The sequence below is a fragment of the Haematobia irritans genome, chromosome 3 (assembly GCF_050003625.1).
Source record: "Haematobia irritans isolate KBUSLIRL chromosome 3, ASM5000362v1, whole genome shotgun sequence".
NCBI lineage: Eukaryota > Metazoa > Arthropoda > Insecta > Diptera > Muscidae > Haematobia > Haematobia irritans.
The window spans coordinates 41691800-41715481 of record NC_134399.1 but is presented as its reverse complement, the minus strand read 5'-3'; the positions used below and the strand labels follow the sequence as shown (position 1 = coordinate 41715481).

Below are 23682 nucleotides of genomic sequence, written 5' to 3'. Positions count from 1 at the left end.
AAAATGTTATTTCTATAGAAAATTGTGGTATATCTTAGTTGGAGAGGAATGTTTCGCTAAATCTACCAAAACATCAAGAACTCTACCAAACTACCAAACAATAACCTACCATATTATGTAGAATTCTACCAATTGTGGCAACCGTGTTTGTTGATGATTTCTTAATATTTGGGGACGTTCAAAAATTATCTGGCAACACTTATACAGAGCCCTAATTAACACGCGAAATAAGGGAATTCAAAATATCGAAATTCGTGTTCTTTCTGGCAGACAACCAATGGTTACTCGTGAATAAGCTCAAAACTACACACAAAAAATTATCACAGAATTAATATGATAATTGATTCAATTAATTGCACTGGTTTACGCTGAAAATGTGCACTTGATGATAGTCGACATTTTTGTATTTTGATCTGCTGGATTCGAAAAACAAATGTTTAAAATTTTTTATGGAACAGTTTTTGAGATATCCCGTTATTTTTAGTTTTTCGATCTTTTTTCACTAAACAAATAATATTCCGAGTTAGAATTGCCCGATTATATCGTATTAAGATGACGAATAATCGTGTATAATTGGATCTGTGATAAGTTAAGTGGGTCAAAAAATATCGAAAAATTTTCAAAAAAACGTATTTTACAATGGACCTTTTCCGCCAGAAAAGTATAAACCATATTTTTTGAACCACTTAACTTAACACAGATCCAATGAACGATTATTCGCCATCTTAATAGCTTTCATTTAAGTACCAACGACGATATAATCGGATATTTCTAACTGGAGATATAATTTGTTTAGTGAAATTGTTCCATATTTTTTTTCTTTAATTTTTCGTATTCAGCAGATCAAAATACATAAGAAAAGTTGCCTCTCATCAAGTGTACATAATTTTTTTTGTAAACCATTGTTATTTAACCAAATCCGAATAAAAACCAATTAAAAATGATTGAAATATTAATTGATTCAATTAATTTGTTAATCGGAATTCGGAAAACAATTTTAAATTACTAACATGTTTTTTGAGCTTCCCATTAAACATGTGATTGATCCAATCACCTTCGCGATTGAAAAATTTTGAGCGAAAAGAGAACAAGGGAATGTGTATGCCAATTTGGTGATTTTAGCACCAAATTTACTGCCTGTTCATGAAACACAAAATCGACTCGAGACGAATCGTTCGTTTAAAATAACTTTAGATATACATGATAGAAAATTCTGAAATTTGTCATGAACTCATTATTTATGATTTACTATCGAACACCGAAAGAATTGGGATTTCACAGACTCTTGTTTTCGATATATCAATGTGATTTTTGACGAATCGTTCGTCTCGAGGCGAACGAAAATTCCACGAACAGACAGTTAGAGCTTTTTAATTTCCAAAAAGAACCAAATTGTCTTTTTAGTGCCTTTTCAAAACAAGCACCAACTTTGTGCCTTCTTGCGTTTTCATTTAGTGCTTTTGGTGCTTTCTTCAATTTGAATAGTATTGAGTTTTCTTGACGACATATTTTCGGATTAGACTGTCAAATGCTTAAGACACTCAAATATATTTCTAGGGTATTCCTTTGAAAAGTCTAACGATGAGTGCAGAATTTCTGAATTTGATAAAGATGTAATTAAAAACGTTCGTACTAAATTGACAAATGCACTCGTAATTGAAATAGCAAATGGACTCCCTTCAAATATTAAACTACTAGAGAATATTTCCAAATTTAAACTGTATTTTCTCCTCTGAAAAACATATTTTGAAATTTGAAATTCATTACTGAATCAAATAAATTGAATGAAAGTAAAATAAGCAGTAAAAATTATAAAGCTGTACACTTGGATAGAGGTTCTTAATTTCATAAAATTAAAATTGCTTCTAATCATATCAAAACCCAAAACATGTTTTAGTAGTAAGTTTTAGCTGACTGGAGTAATTTTTGTGGTATTTTTGGTGCTTTTTGCCCTTCGGGAGTTGGCATCACTGATTTATTCATTCATTTCGTAAAATTGTTCAATCGATCAACTCCATTGTTTTAATCAAAAATCATCTGGTATACAGAATATTTTTGCAATGACGCCTAGTTTACTTAAAAGCAAGAGCGCTATGGGTGCTTTGGAAGATTTACCTTCAAGTTGCGAAGTTTGTTGACGTTTGTTTTACCTGTCTTTTTCAGTTTGAATCCATGCAGGGAGGAGCATATCTGATAAACAACCTAATGAGCTGCATTACAATCACTATGTTCTTTCTTTTGGATTTAAAAATATTCGAAAATTGCAATAAATTTGTATAAAAATATGTATTTTCCATTTACATTCCAGAATTAACAAAGTATTTCCATGATCAATATAATACCAAATATAATATTGTTTTGTCATTATTTTTTTGTCTCTGATTGGTTAAAATTTTAACAGACTAGTTGAGTACATTTACGTACTACTAGTTACGACTTTTACTAGCTTTTACTAGAAACCGTTCCTCAACCCAAAAAATTACTAAAAGTAACAGGTTGGCTGATAAGTCCCCGGTCTGGCACATAGATGGCGTCGCTAGTATTAAATGCATATTATTTTTATATAGTATCAACCTTCAAATGATTCGTATCAAAATTTGACGTCTGTAAGTCAATTAGTTTGTGAGATAGAGCGTCTTTTGTGAAGCAACTTTTGTTATTGTGAAAAAAATGGGAAAAAAAGGAATTTCGTGTTTTGATAAAATACTGTTTCCTGAGGGAAAAAAATAGGGTGGAAGCAAAAACTTGGCTTGATAATGAGTATCCGGACTCTGCACCAGGGAAATCAACAATAATTGATTGGTATGCAAAATTCAAGCGTGGTGAAATGAGCACGGAGGACGGTGGACGCCCGATAGAGGTGGTTACCGACGAAAACATAAAAAAACCCATAAAATTATTTTGAATGACCGTAAAATGAAGTTGATCGAGATAGCAGAGGCCTTAAAGATATCAAAGGAACGTGTTGGTCATATCATTCATCAATATTTGGATATGCGGAAGCTCTGTGCAAAATGGGTGCCGCACGAGCTCACATTTGACCAAACAAAACAACGTGTTGATGATTCTGAGCGGTGTTTGCAGCTGTTAACTCGTAATACACCCGAGTTTTTCCGTCGATATGTGACAATGGATGAAACATGGCTCCATCACTACACTCCTGAGTCCAATCGACAGTGGGCTGAATGGACAGCGACCGGTGAACCGTCTCCGAAGCGTGGAAAGACTCAAAATTCCTCTGGCAAAGTAATGGCCTCTGTTTTTTGGGATACGCATGGAATAATTTTTATCGATTATCTTGTGAAGGGAAAAACCATCAACAGTGACTATTATATGGCGTTATTGGAGCGTTTGAAGGTCGATATTGCGGCAAAACGGCCCCATATGAAGAAGAAAAAAGTGTTGTTCCACCAAGACAACGCACCGTGCCACAAGACATTGAGAACGATGGCAAAAATGCATGAATTGGGCTTCGAATTGCTTCCCCACCCACCGTATTTTAAAGATCTGGTCCCCAGCGAAAAATCGACAAAATTCTTTCGAGTAAAAGTAGTAGATATGAAATAATTCTGTAACTTTTGAATGGATAATATATCAGCATAAGTTTTTCTTTGTGTCAAAGCTGAGATGTTTTCCTCTATGTTTACAGGTTTGTAGGTCCCTAGTAGAGGTGTGCACGTGGGTAATATTTTACTCACGCACACTCACGACGGAGAAATCTTATTCACGCACGATATTTTTTGGTAAGATACTCACGCACACTTAGTGACACCCTAAGTGTACTCACGCACACTTAGGATGTCACTAAAATCACGACTCACGCGTGAGTCACGAAAATGTTCGTGAGTCATATATGGGGGGCAAAATCGAAACTTAAGCCGATGTATCCCATCTTCAGACTTGACTTGCTTGTAGACAAAATACGTGTATGCGCACTATAGGTTAATTATTGAAAGATGTAGCCTGATTACAACAGATAGCCAGACAGACGGACATCGTCATATCGTCTTATAATTTCTCCCTGATCAAGACCCCAGCAAAAAAATTTGGAAGTTCTTCCAAAGGCACAACTTTAAAAGCACTTCCAGAAGATGCACTCCCAATGATGTTCTTTATTTTAACTACCCAGGAAGTTCTTTTAATTCAATTTTTTATAACTTGGTTTTTTCATACTTTTAATGGGTAATTTTAACTTTTTTTTTTTGCTTCAAGTACGTTAAAAACGGAGTAAGAATTCCTAAATTGGTACAAATCATTTAAATTTTGTCGAAAAAAATGCTAAATCCAATCTGAAAAAATTGTGAATTTTTGAAAATATTTAAGGACAAAATTTTTGTCAAATGAAAAATATAAAAATTATTTATTTGACAAAACATCACAGAATTTTTTTAATTTACATCCAAAACATTGAGTTCGAATCACACCTAAAAAAGTGATGCAAATTCAGTGTAAGGGCTGTTGAAATGGATGACTTCCGTCCTATGACAAGCCCATGTTAAATTCATCGCTTCTGCGTTAATTTTGCACCACTTCTGGGTCCAACTTACTTAGTATTAAGGTGTAACTATATGTCAAGTTTATGCAGTCCTAGGCCCAGAAGCCAGAGAGAAGTCCTAGGCCCAGAAGTTACGCTAAAGACATTACTTGGGTTGTGGTAGTAGTTGCCGATGGCAATATATAGATTTATTTCTTAACATTGTCTTCTAAATTGTAAGTTAGTTTCTTTATTATAAGTGAATGCTTGAAGTCTGATATTTATGAAATAAACCTGTGGTTGAACTTATGATTTAAGTTTCTACATTTATGTTTAGGTTTATAACTAAAGCTCCTTCATAATTTAGTTTAGTCTGATTTTTAGTCAATTTAAAAAACAAGTAGTAATCGATATTAAAACTATTCTTTTATAAATGCATATATTAATAATGCTGCAAAACAGCATTGCCAAAAAAATTAGTGAAGAAAGTTATTTTTGGGTCTGGGAGTGATGCAAAATTGAATGAGAAGCGATGACTGTAATATGAACTTGTCATAGGACAATTTTTCTAGAATGGATTTTCCATATTTCCGGAAAAAATTTGAATAATTTGTACCATTTTATTAATTATTTTATTAATTTTTAACCTATTTGAAAAACAAAAATTACCTATTAAAATAATAACAAAAAACGAGTTATAAAACATTGAATTAAAAAACTTCCTGTGTAGTTAAAATAATTAACTTCTTTGTGAGGACATTTTTGGAAGTGCTTTTAAAGTTGTGTCCTTAGAACTCCCAATTTTGTGCTGGCAAAAAGTGTGGAACTACTTTTAGTTGCTTTATTAAAAAATAATTGCCTAGTTATGTTGATGTTTGATTTTTTTTATTAATTTTTATAAAATCAAATATTAAGTGAACCTAAAAGTTCAGTCTTTTCATTTTTAGCTAGAGGGGCTATAGCCCCCCCTAGGAATATTGTCTAGCTACGCTAATGGCCATTTGTCATAATTGCGATATAAAAGTATTTACTGCCTGTTTCTGTATGTCGAACGAGCTCTGTCGATCGACTGAGATGGAAACAAACTGCTAAATTTATAACCAAAAAACAGCTGTTTCTATGCATTTCAGTCGATCGATAGAGTTCGTTCGACATACAGAAAGAGGCTGTTAATTTACGTGCTTCCATGTTTTGAAAATATTTATTCTAATCACAATACTTCTTTTGTTTTTTATTGGGCATTTTTACTATTTTTTACTAAATTTTCGTTCCTGTTTATTTAACAAATTTTGAAATCTGACAGGATTTTCAATATTTCTCTCTTTTACTACTTTTTACTACGAGTAAAGTAAAGGAACACAACTACAATTTCAATGTATGAAAGGACTTGCCGACCCCCCATAAGACACATTTAATGCCAAAAGTCTACAACGCCAAAAGAAGAATATAAATCTGCAACCTATAATTAACCCTCTAATGCCCGCCTTTAGGCGGTCTTCATTTCATAAGGAAGCTTTTAGTAAAACACACCTTAAGACAACAAAAATGGGTACAATAAAAAGAAAACTTAGTTAAAACTGTTCAAGAGGCTTTGCAGCATATACTGCATTTTACCGTATACATTTTTCTTGTTTAGTTTTCTTGCTTTCGTGTCGTTAACATTGAAAATTTAATCAGCTGGCAAAAAAATTGGGGCATTAGAGGGTAAAGAATTCAGCTTGGTATTCTATGCAGGTAATGTTTAACAAAATTAACTTTTAATTGAACAAAACTAACTAATTAAGCTACAGACTGCTGATTTATATGAAATCTAGGCGCATCTCCATATTAGAAGGAACATACTGACAGGGTTACAATGATAAGGAAGATAATGATTTCAATAGTTTATTTTTTTCACCCTTTAGTTTTTATTGATCACTATTGTATGTGTAAGTTGTGTTAGAACAAAACACAAATAACAAGAACTACGTTTTATTATTTATAGCATAATTCACAAAAATAAAATATTATGATTTCAAACATTAACTAAGGGCGTTTTCGTTTCGAAAAAAATATGTTGCCTTGGTGTTACAATATTTTTTTTTTTTTTTATTTAACTCATTTTACAACCAAGCCGAAATGGCCATATACGGTTACACGGTTAGGCCCTCATTGTATTTTCGCCCAAATGATAGTGTCATTCCAAAGTTATTGTATATTCATAATATTGTGAGGGATTCAGGATGCAAAATCTATGACATTGTCCTTTATATTTTGCAATCAATTCCTAGAATGTTGCACCTTTTTTCCCGATCGAAATCGCCATAAGATTTTGGGTGCGCAATACATTAATTGTTTGATTAAAATGTAGTACTGCCAATATAAATTAATTATTATTATTATTAGTTTATCTAATTATACAAACATTTTTCGAGCTTTATGGACAGATATAGATTAGGGAACATGGTTAATAGATCCATTGAAAAGAAAACGCCAGATACAGATCTATACACGCCTGGACTGTACATGTTTCGGTTCGGGCGAATGAACCTTTCCACAGCCTTTAGTATAGATCTGGCTGGGAGAGATAACTCAATTTTGGACCCTTTATGCTAACTCCTTATGGAGAAAACATTTGGGAAATTTCCTCTTACAAATTGAATCATCTTTTCTCCCACTGTACATCATCTTTTCATATAAGTTACAAGTCCCTTAATCTTATTTTTATTTCATTTTGTTACATAGTAATGCAACAACACGAAATTTATTTTTAGAAAGCTTATTTGTTAGAATTCACCTAAGTGGTGAACAGTCGAACAATGCTTATTGTTTCTACAGTCAACTACAACAACATGTGACAACTTACAGAAACTGGTTTCCAGGATACAACAACAATTCTAACGCGTACATTAGTCGTGTTTTTCCTAGTTTTTATTAGTTTATTTAAAATCATAATAAATTATGAAAATTAATACAAAAAATAAAGGTACTAACTAACAACTAAGGTTTTCGACCTATACATATATAATTATTTAATTCAACTATTTGATTTTAATTGAGTAATTGAATTGTATGCCAAAAAACCAATCATTTTAAAACATTAATTGATTCCGTGACTAAACTCAATTAAATTTTTAATTGAAAATCGTGTTGCGTTTTATATCAAAATGGGTGATTAATACCATCATTTTTTTGATTGAAGACATTTCAATTAAAAAAATTATTGAATACTCGATTTTCGTGAAAAAATTGTATGTGATGCATATATCAAAATTTTAAGGATTACGAACAAACAAAAGCCAAACCCATTCCTACGGATGAGATAAGAAAGCTAGTAAACAGAGTGGGAAGAAATTTCAACAAACAAATAAATTATCGAAAATTTGTAAAATGTTTTGAGCACTAAACACAAACAATTCGGAAATTGGACAAAAACAATTTGGCAGCTCAACAAAGTATTATTATCTTAATATCAGCTCTAACTATTCAAAACTTGAAAATGTATTTTCTAAAAATACTTTCGCATACGGCACTAAATGATGCACCACAAACTGTGGCACCCTACTGAGAAATGTGTCCTATTTTAGTAAGGCGTTCCAATTACTATTCACTACGTTGAAATGAGAAAGTAAAAAATAATTTCGTTTCGCTATTTATAAACATTGGGATATGTGTTTGGTTAAGACAAATGTTCGAAAACTAATGTGCTATAAAAAACTTACCTTGACATGTGGACACTCAAACTCGGATTGAAGTACGCCATCACGTGAATAGCAAGCTACATGAAAACGATTGCCATGTGAGTCGCCTATTAGAATATCGCCAGCATTTGAAATGTCGATTCCATTAGGAAAACATGTAACCTTCTCATTACCAATGCGATATTGGAATGTTCCGTCCTCATGAAAAACAGCTACACAATGACCTTTAAAGTCACATACGTAGAAATCGTTGTCTAAAATTATGTTGAAAATTTTATATTATTTCAACAACAAATGCCATAATGGGAACGTACCTCTAATTGCAATATCAGATGGCTCACGCATGTAATCACTGCAATCAAACCAGCGTACCAATTCCCCATCTTCCGATATGACAAATACAGTAGGAGATACACTGTCTACTGCAACGATGTGACCTTTTGAGGTCACTGCCAACCCAGCCACAATATCGATGTATCTATGTTAAAATATTTAATTAAACTAGCGATCTATTAGAAAATACAATGCTTACATTACCTTATGGCGATTTTGCGCATAAAATGACCACTTTTTGAGAATATCTGCATACGGGAACGTTCATTGCCACGATCGCAAACAACAAATTTACCATTGGTATGCATAACAGCAACTTTACGAGGATACCATAGCTGACCTTCTTCTTTTCCAGGTACTCCAAAATAAAATTTCAAATTACCCGACTTATCGAAAATCTCAATGCGATGATTGTTTGTATCAGCAACAATAATTTCTTCATCAACGCCCAAGCAAAATCCATGTGGGGAGTTAAATTGTCCCTTTGATGTACCCAACGAACCAAATTTGCAACGTATTTGCATTGGGGTTGCTTTATTGCGGCCCGTGATTATGCTCGTCGTTGTTTGTTGTACTTGTTGTGGGGCATGGAAACTAGTTATACTCATATCGTCTACAGAACCACTTCCGCCACCACCTGGGCATAGAGGTGGCAAATTTGGTAAACTTGGCGAGGGTGCTGTGGGCAGGCAGTAATCTGACAATAAACAATCAAATCCAGTTGGTGAGGGTCCATTTGTTAACAGCTGATTGCTTGTAATGTCTGTGTGAAAATCTACTAGTGATGTGCCAACAACAATAATTATATTTTTGTTACAATTATTGCAGATTTGCCATTAATAACAAAAACGGTCGAATCATTATTTTATCATATATTTTATGTAATAAACAAGTAAAAAAAATGCCAATGTTTATTGTAAACCAATGGCAAATTACATATTTATTTGGTTAACACACACATTACCCACACAGATGGAGTAAAATAGTAGTATTTTTCATTCAAGCCATTCAAGTTTATATTCACGCAGCGGAGAATTTAGGGTAGAGGGTGTGATGAGATTGTTTTGGTGGGTCAAAGATGTTGTTTAATAAAATTAAAAGGGAACACAAAATAAAAATTAAATAAGAACAAATACAATTAAATTAAACAAAAAAAAAATAAAACTATGTTTAAAAAATTAATGCGACGTTATGCACGGCGCAAAACAATATTTATCGAATATTGTTTTGCACCGTGCATAAACATAAACATAACATTTTAGAAAATTAAACAAACAGAAAATTTTAAATAATGTATATATGTCTAAGCGTCCATCGGATGAAATAACGCGTTTCATGTGATTTCATGCAATTTGTATGATCAGAGCGCCTCCTATCCACCCACGAAGTCAAATCCGCAGACAGGTTATATATGCAGACTGCATCCCATTCTGGCTTTAAAACAATCACTTTTATTTGAGTTTTAAAGTAATCTTATATATAAGGGTTATATCAAAACCTTTCCGATATAAAAAAATTTTACATCTTTTTATGGTTCTGACATACCCCTAGATTTGCAATTTCAGGACAAATGAATAAAAATTTATGTATTTCTTTATTTACTAATAAAAATCATAATAAATTATGATAGCAAATAGAGAAGGTCCCGCATAAAAATTGCGGTGTCTAGATGCCCGAAGATTCAAAACGTGAGATCGGGCTTATACGGGGTTTTACCAAAATGTGGACCAGGTCTTTGTGAACCTCTAGATTTCGAATATCTTGCGAATCCAAAAATTATGGTGTCTAGATGCACAAGAAGTCAAATTGGGATATTGGTCTAGGTGATTTACCAAGACCTAGACTTAAACGACCTAAAATATCTCTAGATTTTGTTGTAGCAGACGAAGAATTGGACGAGATGGTGGCGCTATTTATATGGGTGCAAAATCGTTTTAGGTTGCCATATATAAAGTCTCTTGAATCGTGGCGATATTGTAGATTTTTAATGATTATGACGTTTCTTCGATATTGTGTTGAAGGACATTATTTATATATTTATTACCTACACTTGGACCAATAAAAACCAAATTCGACTCAGCTCTTTTTCGATCTAAAATATCTCTGAACTTTACGATGTCTAGAAGAGAATCTCATGAAATTAAATCGAGAGATGATTCTATATGGGGACTCTATACCAAACCATGGGCCGATACACACCATATTAAGCAATTTCAGCCAAATCAGATAAACATTTCTGTAGGTTTACAGACAGACGGAGATGGTTTTATCTTCTCAGAATTTCTTCCTGATTAAAAATATATATATACAGTATGTCAAGAAAGTCTTTTGACATTGCCAAATATTTCAAATTCCAGAAATAATTGAAGTAAAAATCGAGTTGTTAATTCGTTTTGAGAAAAATAAAATATGTATACTTTGCAAAATACATAATAAAATATTTTTTAAAATTAAATTATATTTAATTTTGGAACAAAACATAAGTTTTATCCTATTGTCAAAACACTTTCTTGACATACTGTATATACTTTATAAAGTCGCAAATGGGTATTCCCATGTGTCACAAATGGAAATTCTAACTTATTATACCATCATCACCATTCTAAGGCGATGGGTCTACATAAATAAAAAGAAATATACAAAAGCCCTGAAATTTGGTATATGGGGTGATGACCACTTTTGACTTTAACTCTATTTTCACGAACAGATTAGAATGTCACGCACAAAAATATAAATGCTCAATATCCCAATTAGATGAATCCTACAAACAAAATCAAATAACTTTAAAATTTAGATTTATCGTTCTATTGATCAAATCTAACAGACATATAGTAGCCGTTTCAAATTCTATACAAATTACAAAGAACTTCTTCGCAATGCAATACAATCACGTGAAAATGTTTATAATACTCGTGTGTTTTACTGTTTTTTTTTTTCACTCGGGAATAGGAATCGTAAACTTACCATTATTGTTTAAGCCCAATTTCGCAAGAGCTTGCAAATTGTTAAAAGCTCTCTGGTCACCAGATAAAATATCAGCCAATGTGATTGGTTGATTTTGTGAATTAGCAGCGGAAACTACAGATTGGTTAGTCGGTCCGCTTGGCGATCCGACCAGTGCGTCGTTAAGAGTATCTGGTGTATTTTCAGTAAGACTTGCAAGACGAGATAAATTGTATTCGAGAATGCTATTATAACCACCTGGTGGGGGCACAGCTGCAACGCCCCCATTTGCACCCAAAGGACCGTTGAGAGCAGCTGTAAGACTATTGTTGATAGGATTGTTCAAGGCATTCAAAGCAGAAGGGCCAGAACTATTCATGCCATTAAGACTGTTGGGTCCCATTAAAGATGCAGAGGGTCCTGCACTAATTTGAGTGGCACTTAGAGACCCATTAAATCCTGGAGATGTATTATTCAAGTTGTTATTTAAGTTATTGCCATTGCCAGATCCAATGGAACCTAAACCATTAAAGCCACTGACGCTACTATGATGAGAAGAAGTGCTGTTCTGATGTTGTAATTGATGGTGATGGTTTGGCAATCCAGATTGGCCTTGAGGTGGTGAATCCGGAGTAAGTACGTTAGACATCATGAAACCATTACTCAAAGCATAGATGTCACCGTCAAAGGAACTTTGCATAGAAGTTGGAAGAGATATCGGGCTGCTGGCCGTTACGGAGCTTGTCAATTGGCCCTGTGAGCTGTTTGAACAGTTCATAACTCCACCATTTGCCCCATTAGAGCCACTGCCTACGCGACCATTCATCATATTTGGTGGCATTCCTGGTAGCGTTGGTGGCGGTGTACTTTCTTTTGGCGATGGTGGAGTAGATTCGGTGCGGAACTTGCCGAATGTATCCTGGGCCAGTTGCTCAAATTTATCAGTTTTTGTATCAAACATGAGCGAATAATTAATATCACATTTCGGAGTAGTATTGATCATATTAATAAATTGAGAGGCAATCAATTTTTTCATAGATAGAAATTCTGCAGCATTTGCCTGTTCTAATACACGATTGGTAAATTTACATGTGTTGTCGATTTTACCCATAGTATTCTGAATGTTCTGCATTAAATCCATAATTTTCAGTACTCTTTCTGAATGCAACTTTTTCAGCTCCACCAATGCTTGATCACGACATTTTTCAATAATTTTTTTGTAGTTCTCATACGTTTCCTGAATCAGGTCACGTGCTGAATCATGTTGAGCTTGTAGTTCAGTTAGAGCACTGGATAAATTTGCATCGGCTTCGTCGCAATATTGCACCTATAAAAAAGTTTGGAAATAAGTAAGTACAATATTATCTTAATTAATGAAGAATTTTACCTTCGATTTGGCCTCTTTCATAAGATTTTCAACATCACCGCGAACTGATTTCTCAGCCAATGCTATAATATCATAGTGATGTTCACTACCCTTATGATCGGCGATCAAACAGTCATTACACACTGGTATTTGACAATTGAAGCAATAATACTTGAGATTCTCTGAAGTGTGAACATTGCAGTATAATGGTTTGTGTATAATCAATGGCTTATCACCGTCGGTGGTTTTCTGCAAATCCTCCAACTTGACGACTTCATGATTTTCGAAACATCTCATATACTTGTGAGCATTGTCGCAACCGCTACACAAGAAATTGGCGCAATCATTGCAACGGGAAATCGCATTTTCCTTACTTTTGCAAGAAGTGCAATGCAATTGCTCCGATTCAATAGTAGCCAAATCCAGAATATTGGTTAAAATGTAGTCACATGTTAATGACTGCACTCCTTTGGGTCCAACCTATTAACAAACCAAACAAAACAATGTTTAAATTTCGAAAATGATTTCCATTACGTGGGAATATATGTCATAATACTAAAATTTCCAAATATGTCATAGTACCAACATTTAGTTGAAAAGTCAATCATTGCTTAATGGATTTTAACAAATTGTTGTTGTCTTGAAATTATTTGGTTGTCATAAATTTTGTCATCAAATTAATGACTTAAGATACATTTTATAGATAATTTTACTTACCGTTGTAATTTGCTTGCATACGGGACATTTGATTTGCGAATTGGAATTCGAAGAAGAAATATCTCCACCAGTAGAAGAAGTAGATGATGATGATGAAATACTGCATCCCGATGAATCTTCGCTAATTAACTTGGAAAGGCAAGACTCACAAAATACATGAAGGCAAGAAAGAACACGAGGCGATTGCAAACGTGAACTAAAATTTATAAAAAAATATATTTAGATGAGCAACGAACAAAAGAGCTGTTGAAATAATAAAGTACCTGCAGATTTTGCAATTTTTATCAACATCACCTTCGCACAAAGAACCCGACGAGTCCTCTAATGAACCGGCTTCAAGTTCAGAGCCCACGTTACTTTCAAACACTTCACTAAACATATTGCCAGCGCCGAGCCCCCCTAAGGTTAAGCTACCGGCTACAGACGAAGAGCGAGATGAAATGCTTTTTAAATCCTTCGCTATAGGATTACAGCCGTTTGTTATCAATGTATCGTTCAAATCCAAAGAGTTGACGAATTTATCAACTACAGAATCCAAAGTGGAAGCACTAGTAGAAGTTGTGATAAAGCTAGAACCTTCTAAAGTTTTCGCAACAGCGGATGTAGAAGACGATTCCAAGACGGAAGTAAAGGCGCAGTTGATTGACTCGGCACTTGTAACAGCGTTTGTTGTAGCAGACGAAGAATTGGACGAGATGGTGGCGCTATTTAAAATATGGGGTGCAAAATCCTCTAAGGTTGCCATATATAAAGCCTCTTGAATCGTGGTGATCTTATAGATTTTTAATGATTATGATGTTTTTTCGATATTGTGTTGAAGGACACTATTTATGGAGTCCTATTCAACTTATGTTTATACGTTTCCTCCTTTTGATCTGTATGTCTATATAGGTTTTAGCCTTGGTGACCAAAGTATTCTCAACACTTCACTTTAAAATATTAAATGTGACACCGTTGCAGTTATTTGATTCTTTTAAAATATCTGTCAAAAAGCCAATAATTTTGTCGCTATTGTTTGATCGCTGTTTATTACGTTTAAGGTCGATTCACGTAGTTCTTCTCTATTCGTAAAAACACGTTTTAATTGAATATCCTTTAAATATTGTTTTATTGATTTTGAATAGGGATAATTAATATCATTTAAAATGGTTTGGTTCCAATAATATTCCAATTTTTTTTTATTTTATAATAGTTTCAAACTTTTTATTTTTCTTATTTACTTATTTTTGGTTTTGTTGTTCCAAAGAATCACGTTTTTTATTATTAATTTTATAGTAATGTTATTACTATATGCAGTTATTGTTTATAAAACTCTGGATTTGAGTTGTGTGTGTATGTATGCGATTAAACAGTTGATAGTTGATGTTGTTGTTGTTTATTGTAAAGAAGCTTTGATTTGGCTTGCAACAACAATTTGCCTTCACCCTCTTCACCGCAAATAGTCAAGTTGTTATTTGCAGAATTCTTTGTGTATCAGCCGACAACAAACGGTGATGACTTGCAGCAAAAGTAAGCGATTTTTTGTTTTTTTTTTGCGTTTAACAGCCCAACTTTCTCAAATCGGAAAGAAAAGATCTCTGGTTAGTTTTTAGCGAATTATCTCCGTTGTGATAGTTTCAAAACCATGTATCCTTTTATTCCAGCTGCTAGTTCAAAGCCTGCAAGTTGCATAGGTAAATAATATTTGGTAAATGCATAAAATATATGTATGGCTACTAACTTATAATGTAAACTCATCATAATATGAATATATGTTTTAGTTTATTTTAAACAGGAAAAAATACTATTGGGAGCAGATTGTAATTGACTGATTTTCGAATTATAGTTTTGAAAATGTTTTTAGTGAATATAGTACATTAAAGTTTCATATCTGTCTCAATCAACCTAATGATGGGATCTTGGTCATATCATATTTAATGTTTTCATAATGTTTTCCACTACGCTTTATACCCTGTGGCTAGGTGTCGAGATAATCTTAAATCAAGAGATTGTTATAGGCGATATTTTGATAAGGTGAAAAACTATCTTGATAGGGACCCATCGATCATTTATGATTTGGCTGGGATGATGCTTCGGACATAGTCTAAGTCATCGAACGGGATGGTTTAGATTTGTACGGGGATAGTTCCATTGCGGCTTGCACTGTGGACTCCTTTTTAGTTATGTTTATGGCATAGTGGATGTTCTGTCTTCGAGATACGCTTTGTGCCTAGTTATTTGATACGAGTTGAATCTTTTACAAGTCTTGATGGTATTCCAAGAATAGTTTTGATGTTTAGATCTCTCTGTAAGCAAGGTGTACCTTTGATGTGAACAATTATAGGTTAGGTTAGGTTAGGTTAGGTTAGGTGGCAGCCCGATGTATCAGGCTCACTTAGACTATTCAGTCCATTGTGATACCACATTGGTGAACTTATCACTGAGTGCTGCCCGATTCCATGTTAAGCTCAATGACAAGGATCTCCTTTTTATAGTCCGAACGGCGTTCCACATTGCAGTGAAACCACTTAGAGAAGCTTTGAAACCCTCAGAAGTGTCCACCAGCATTAATGAGGTGGGATAATCCACCGCTGAAAAACTTTTTGGTGTTCGGTCGAAGCAGGAATCGAATCCCGCGTGTATGCAAGGCGGGCATGCTAACCATTGCACCACGGTTGCTCCCTATAGAGTGATAGCAAATTTGAGTGCTATCCAGAAGGTTTTGAAGAAGATGGTGACGGATATTTTATCACATAGCGTTTCTTCGATTTTGGCTCCTTGTCACCATGGATTAGGGTTTGTCGACAATTACAATTTTACAAGGTAAACATACACATGTTTTAGAGGATATTAGTAAATCAACTAAACTTCTCAATTGGGAGCCACCATGGTGCAATAGACAGCATGCTCTTGCATAAAAGGGCTCAATCCCTATTTTGACCAAACACCAAGATGTTTTTCATCAATGGACTATTAAACGTAGGTCACTTGGGCTGAGGGAAGTTCACAACTTATGGTACCGGAATTGACAGAATAGTTTAAGAGAGGTTGAAATAACGGTAGGGCACTATACCTAAGATATCCTATACTTCTCAATTAGATTTCCCCCAAATTTTATAATCCTCAAGCCTTAATTCTAGGATTTTAATATATAAGGGTGATGGAAAGATTTCCTTCTCAATTGAAAGCTCAGGTGATAAAGGCCTGAATAGCTGGCGATAGGTGTATTTGATAGACTTGAATCTAAGGAAATGCAAACCATACGACATGGTTTCCAATCAGTTTAAATACTTAGGTATTTAAACTGATCGGAAACCAAATATTAATATAAGTACAATTGTGCAAAAGAGTCCTCGGATCCTTACGTTACCTCTCTTGTCGGAACAATTCTTAAAATTGGTTCTGCAATATGGGATCCGCACAATGAAATATATGATGATAGGTATGAGTGTGTTCAGAGATAATTCCTATTTTAGATTAACTTTATTCTTTGAGATTATGCTCAATGATGAATAAATGGTAATATTCTCTATTCGCATTTAATATTTACGATTTGGATAAATGTCCCTTTTAGGCCGTATAGGGGACATTAAAAAGTACTGCGCAGGTAATATCCCCAATTAAAATATCATATATCATCAACGAGTCCAATATCACGCATCAGCTCTTTAGAGTAGTCATTCTCAACAAACATCAATCTTGATGTTTGTTATGCAGCTCATGTTTGTGAATAATTTTTTTTTTTAATTTTAACTAAAAATTTAGTTGAACCAATTATACCTTTAATTGAATGCTTTGTGTTGTTATTTTTGGGCTACCTCATAAATAATTGTACCATACTATTTTGCCCGATTGCATACGAGTTGTAATTTCTTAACTGCCATTTTCATTTGGCTTCAAATGAAAATTTTTCAGTTCACCATGGTACAATGGTAGGCATAACAGCTTACACTGAGTCGTAAGTTCAAATAAAAAAAAAACACCAAAAAGATTTTCATCGGTGAGTGTTTCAAGTGGTTTCACTGCAATGTGGAACGCCATTTTACGAGCGTGTAACCGAAATTTTTTAATATCCAAACCATTTTTTAATTGTACAATAATTCCATGTTATCTTAATGCTCTTTTGAAATGGCTTTAAAGTCTACATAGCAGGAGACTGTCCAAACTATTATAAAATTTTCTTTTATTGCAAAATATTTCAATTTGGATGATTTATTGGCACGTGTACCCTTTTGGTATGATTTTCTGGCTGAAGATTTGCAAATGAAATATTTGAGTTTGCCTTAGAACATACCTTTCGGACTATTTTTAATGTCTACAATTGATAACATATCAAAGGAAATTTTTCTTTGAGTGGTGATCCGCGGAAATTTGAGAATACTTCCAGCTTTCCCAGGAATGGAGTATCAATGCTTTTATATTAATCTGTATCTCTTATGAGTTAAGCATCATATTCTAAATAAACTAGCTCCTGACTCGAAACTACATCAAAAAGTTTGTCAATCCAGTTCCGGCATAAATGACAAACCGTATTATAGTCGCAACTTCAAGATAACTCACAAAATAAAACTTGGCTATACCAAAACTTTTGTTTTTTTATTCCTAAAAACACGAGGATTATATCAAAACATAAACCAGTGTGGACCACCATTGGTACTTTCTTTGAGGCTGCGTGGCTGCGTACTTGAGGTCGACCGAAGAATCGTCTTCGGTCAAAAATCCAGTTTGTCATTGTCAAAACACCCAGTGCAAATAAAACAAAAATCTCATTCCTCCATATGGGAAAAACATGGTCAAATGGAAGAATTCTCCATTTAAGAGCAGCGGCAATAAAATGTTCAAGATTTCCAATAAGTGAGTTCCGCGAACAATTGTTCAGTGGAGCTGGACGTCTTTTTCCCAACGAATACCAAGATTACGTCGAGTAAATGTAAACCAAATTGTTTTTTTTTTCTATTCTACGAGCTCTACTGCATACTACAGACTTATGTACCTGCGTGGGGTTTGTACGTTCTACTTCTATAGACATTACACCAAATTTAGAATTCACTTGTAAAATCATTACTTAAAAAAGAAACAAATAAATGTATTTAGAAAGTGCAATTTACATTTAAGTAAAAACGCCAGTAATGAAAAATCGAAAAAAATGCCTAAGAAGTGGAACTATTGTATAATGTTGTAACCTTAAATCGCTTCAACATTCCACACGTCACTGCTATTTGCGGCAAGCTCAATAAGACCTCGCTAGCAGATATAGGCTGCGGTGGTTTTTTACTAGAGATACACCGTGGTTCTATGTAAAGTGAACATACCGATTAACCGGTTTATCTTGTTACATCGATTGGCATTTTTTAATGCCATTTTGGGTTAACCGCTACAACATGCATTTTCAAGACCTGCTTTCGGTTTTCGTATTTTCAATGCAAAATGGTCCATCTAATGCATTTAGATCAGGTTATTTTAAGAAATTATATTTATAAATTATCGAATTATTTCCTTCATAGCTACCTTGCAAAGTTGTGTTTTTATGAAAAAGTTTGAAACAGTCATATCAGATATTTGTTTAAAAAAAAGACGCCTGTTTTAGAAAATAGTCGAGTTGACTTGCTAAGTGCAAATTTGTTTATCATAGCCTCATACTTTGTAAACAAGCACATTTTACCACATATATACACCAGAAGCCCATACTTTGACACTGTATGTACCCAATAAAGAAAACATATTGTTACCCATTGCCGACCTCTGTTCCAATATAAGGACAACTGTTTAACCCTTGTGTATGTGATAACACTGGAAGCTATACCAGTGTGATGAGGTCCGTGGGACCTACAATAAAAAAGTATGTTAAAGGCGTTATCCCTACGATATTTTTCGATTATTTACTGTAGTTGGACTCTTCTATGACACACAAATTGCATATATAGATATTTGTTTGTGAATATAGAGTTTACTTTAATTTTTAATAGGATACAGATAATGCTTAAGTTTTTGAGAGGCCCTGATATTTGTCGCAGACGTGGTAACTATAAGTATTCTTATACGTTCCAAGCAACAATATATTGTTTTGGTAGTTGAATGTTCTGTACAAACTGGATTTTTTAAGAAAAAACAACACGATTTTTTAGTGGCGTTCGTTTTGTTCGCAATATTATGTGCAAAGTTGTTGCTTCAAAATCGGTCCAAATTGAGGCACATCTTGTCAAATTCCAGGAGCCGATGGGTCTGTAACATGTATAGAAATATAAATACTTAGATCGACCATGATTTCAATGAAGTTCAAATAACTTTTTTGCACCTGTAGTTTCACTATAGTGGATATACCCACGGAAGACATAAAATTATGTACTACCAAGCAACGAAACCAATGGAAACTTAAAAATAACAAATTCTTCTAAATAACGGTATTTTCTGAAAGGATATTAGTGTCATTAATTGTTCCAAATACAAAAATCGCAATATCTTTACACCGATTTTTAAACTGTGCTAAAACCACTAATATAATTTGTGGTAGGTACCATTGGACCTCATCACGCAGAAGCGCACTAAACTTTTTCAAACACCTATAAAAACCGATTTAATGATACAATCACATAAATATTTAAAGTTTTCAACTTAAAACACTTTAATACAAGAAGTCCTAAACCATCACGCTGCAAATCATATAAAAGAAAGTTATGTATGAATAAAAATCAAAAAGGTCCAGTGGGACCTCATCACGCACAGAAGGGTTAATGTCAAACAACTATGAGCTACCCGTTGATATTTTTTAGTTTGAAGCACTCTAAAAAACTGATGCTTTCAAATAGAGATAGATCCCGGGTAGACATATTCGGTATCTTTGAAACAGAAAGCTTGTTGTGACATTTTATTATGAAAGCAACTTGTACACTGAATCCATAACTGTGAAATGTCCAGTTTTTTAATTTAATTACAGTAGCAATTCATAATTATTTAATAAATTTCCAAAAACTAAAACAATCAAGTCATGGAATCGCACCCAAAAAATCGTACTCTATTACAACGTGCGTCGCAGCTTATTTTTCTGAACTTATCTTCACTTGAAGTTCACTTCTTGCGCAATAATCCCATTTTTATTCTTGTAACACATTTCTTTTGGAGACGAAACCATAACACTTTGAAACGAATTAGACCAACATTTTATAAGAGATATAGGTAAAAATTCTCCAAGTTGAATTGAACAAAAAACTATCGCCATTATAAGACACGTGTAGTCCTAGTATTGAAAATGCCAGCGCCTTTTCGTCTGTGGGGCAGACAGAAAATACACAACACACTTACGCCATTAAACAAAGAGGAACCAAGGAAAACACTTCTTATGCCCACAAATTCCCTCCCACCCCATTTACACACAAGAACGTAATCATTGATCCATTGCCGTTGTTCATTTTTACACGGCCGGGGAGAGCGAAAGAATTTCGAACGTAAAATCTCATCTCTGAGTAGACAAAACATGTATTTGGGTACATACATATGTATATGTATGCGAAGAGCCAAGAGCTGGGCAATATTCGTGTCCTTGAACAAAATTTTCCACCTTCTCCCATGCAATGACGACGCTTTCCATGCCCTTCAAAAAAAATTGTCATTTGAAGGTAATTTAATCCTTTGATAAGTCTTTACAAAAAATATATTTTCATACTTTTTTATATAAAATTCTAGGTATGCCCTAATCATTCAATTTCAGAACGGTAAAGAACTTTTCTCACACACACACATGAACATTTTTTCTCGTCCACTATATTTCGACGAGCTCGTGGTATTCAAGAATTTTTCTTCCAACGCAACATTCATCTTGCAGTTACTCCATGTTGATTTATTTATTCTTTTTTATAGATATAACATATATTTAATATTTTCAATAAAATAAACTTACCTTTTTGCCATTATACGATTGTTTCCACAAAATGAATGGCAGACAAAATCAGTCCGTGTGTGAAAAAAATTTTGTAGTATCTTTTCTACACTAAGACAGGGTTGCCTTAACTTTCCAGTCAGTGTTGCTGTGGTGCAAAACTAAATTTGCATGCCAATAAACGTGCTCAAATTTTTGTGTGTTTGTTCACAAATTTGACAAAACGCAGAAAATTACCAGCTACGGAAATATTTCGATTGGCAAATAGCAATAACTCACGACCTAGCTCTTATAAATCTTGCTTAGTGCGAATACGTACAACCCTTCGACGACACAGTAGAAATTGCAACAAACCTGCGTGAAGATAGCGACGTCGCTAACTTTCGATAACAGGGTTATCGAAAAAATAACAGGGTGACACAGAGACGACAAAAACTGAATTAATATAAGACGGACAGACAGAATATTTAATGAAATTTATGTATTTCCGTGCTTAAAAACAACGATTTATACACAGAATATGGTAGAGAACAGCTTTACCTACAATTTGGTGTCCCACATGTGCCTGTTCAATGTTATTTAGCTTGGTTATTATTGGGTACTGGTGGTCAGGACACTATTTCCCATGTGGAGTCCAGGAATGGACTTCGTACACAAAAGTGACAACGGAACTTGATAGAGGGCATCAATACCTACAATTTGGTATACCACATGTATCTGGGAAACGCCGAGTGTAGAACAAAATTTTCCAGAAACTGTTGGACGCACTGGTGGTCAGGACAGTATTTCCAGCGCTGAGGCCAGGAATGGACTTCGTACACAAAAGTGACAACGGATATTGATAGAGGGCATCAATACCTACAATTTGGTATACCACATGTATCTGGGAAACGCCGAGTGTAGAACAAAATTTTCCAAAAACTGTTGGACGCACTGGTGGTCAGGACAGTCTTTCCAGCGCTGAGGCCAGGAATGGACTTCGTACACAAAAGTGACAACGGAACTTGGTAGAGGGCATTAATACCTACAATTTGGTATACCACATGTATCTGGGAAACGCCGAGTGTAGAACAAAATTTTCCAGAAACTGTTGGACGCACTGGTGGTCAGGACAGTATTTCCATCGCTGAGGCCAGGAATGGACTTCGTACACAAAACTGACAACGGATATTGATAGAGGGCATCAATACCTACAATTTGGTATACCACATGTATCTGGGAAACGCCGAGTGTAGAACAAAATTTTCCAGAAACTGTTGGACGCACTGGTGGTCAGGACAGTATTTCCAGCGCTGAGGCCAGGAATGGACTTCGTACACAAAAGTGACAACGGAACTTGGTAGAGGGCATTAATACCTACAATTTGGTATACCACATGTATCTGGGAAACGCCGAGTGTAGAACAAAATTTTCCAGAAACTGTTGGACGCACTGGTGGTCAGGACAGTATTTCCATCGCTGAGGCCAGGAATGGACTTCGTACACAAAACTGACAACGGATATTGATAGAGGGCATCAATACCTAAAATTTGGTATACCACATGTATCTGGGAAACGCCGAGTGTAGAACAAAATTTTCCAGAAACTGTTGGACGCACTGGTGGTCAGGACAGTATTTCCAGCGCTGAGGCCAGGAATGGACTTCGTACACAAAAGTGACAACGGAACTTGGTAGAGGACATCAATACCTACAATTTGGTATACCACATGTATCTGGGAAACGCCGAGTGTAGAACAAAATTTTCCAGAAACTGTTGGACGCACTGGTGGTCAGGACAGTATTTCCAGCGCTGAGGGCAGGAATGGACTTCGTACACAAAAGTGACAACGGAACTTGGTAGAGGACATCAATACCTACAATTTGGTATACCACATATATCTGGGAAACGCCGAGTGTAGAACAAAATTTTCCAGAAACTGTTGGACGCACTGGTGGTCAGGACAGTATTTCCAGCGCTGAGGCCAGGAATGGACTTCGTACACAAAAGTGACAACGGAACTTGGTAGAGGGCATTAATACCTACAATTTGGTATACCACATGTATCTGGGAAACGCCGAGTGTAGAACAAAATTTTCCAGAAACTGTTGGACGCACTGGTGGTCAGGACAGTATTTCCAGCGCTGAGGCCAGGAATGGACTTCGTACACAAAAATGACAACGGAACTTGGTAGAGGGCATTAATACCTACAATTTGGTATACCACATGTATCTGGGAAACGCCGAGTGTAGAACAAAATTTTCCAGAAACTGTTGGACGCACTGGTGGTCAGGACAGTATTTCCAGCGCTGAGGCCAGGAATGGACTTCGTACACAA

The 23682-nt window shown here is 34.7% G+C and overlaps 1 protein-coding gene across 3 annotated transcripts in view; it reads right to left on the bottom strand.

Moving 5' to 3' along the window:
• Window positions 1-23682, bottom strand: part of mei-P26 (E3 ubiquitin-protein ligase meiotic P26) — a 56392-nt gene that overhangs the window by 9414 nt on the left and 23296 nt on the right. The window contains exons 2-9 of one of the 3 annotated variants that reach the window (XM_075300579.1): window positions 21387-21719; window positions 13777-15171; window positions 13514-13709; window positions 12818-13276; window positions 11452-12757; window positions 8692-9184; window positions 8469-8632; window positions 8176-8408 (exon numbers count right to left, since the gene is read on the bottom strand). In XM_075300579.1, the coding sequence (XP_075156694.1) occupies window positions 8176-8408; window positions 8469-8632; window positions 8692-9184; window positions 11452-12757; window positions 12818-13276; window positions 13514-13709; window positions 13777-14258 (3333 nt within the window). In that variant the 5' untranslated portion in view covers window positions 14259-15171; window positions 21387-21719. Of the gene's footprint in view, window positions 1-8175; window positions 8409-8468; window positions 8633-8691; window positions 9266-11451; window positions 12758-12817; window positions 13277-13513; window positions 13710-13776; window positions 15172-21386; window positions 21720-23682 lie in introns of all 3 variants that reach the window. The other 2 variants (XM_075300577.1, XM_075300578.1) reach the window with 2 other exon arrangements.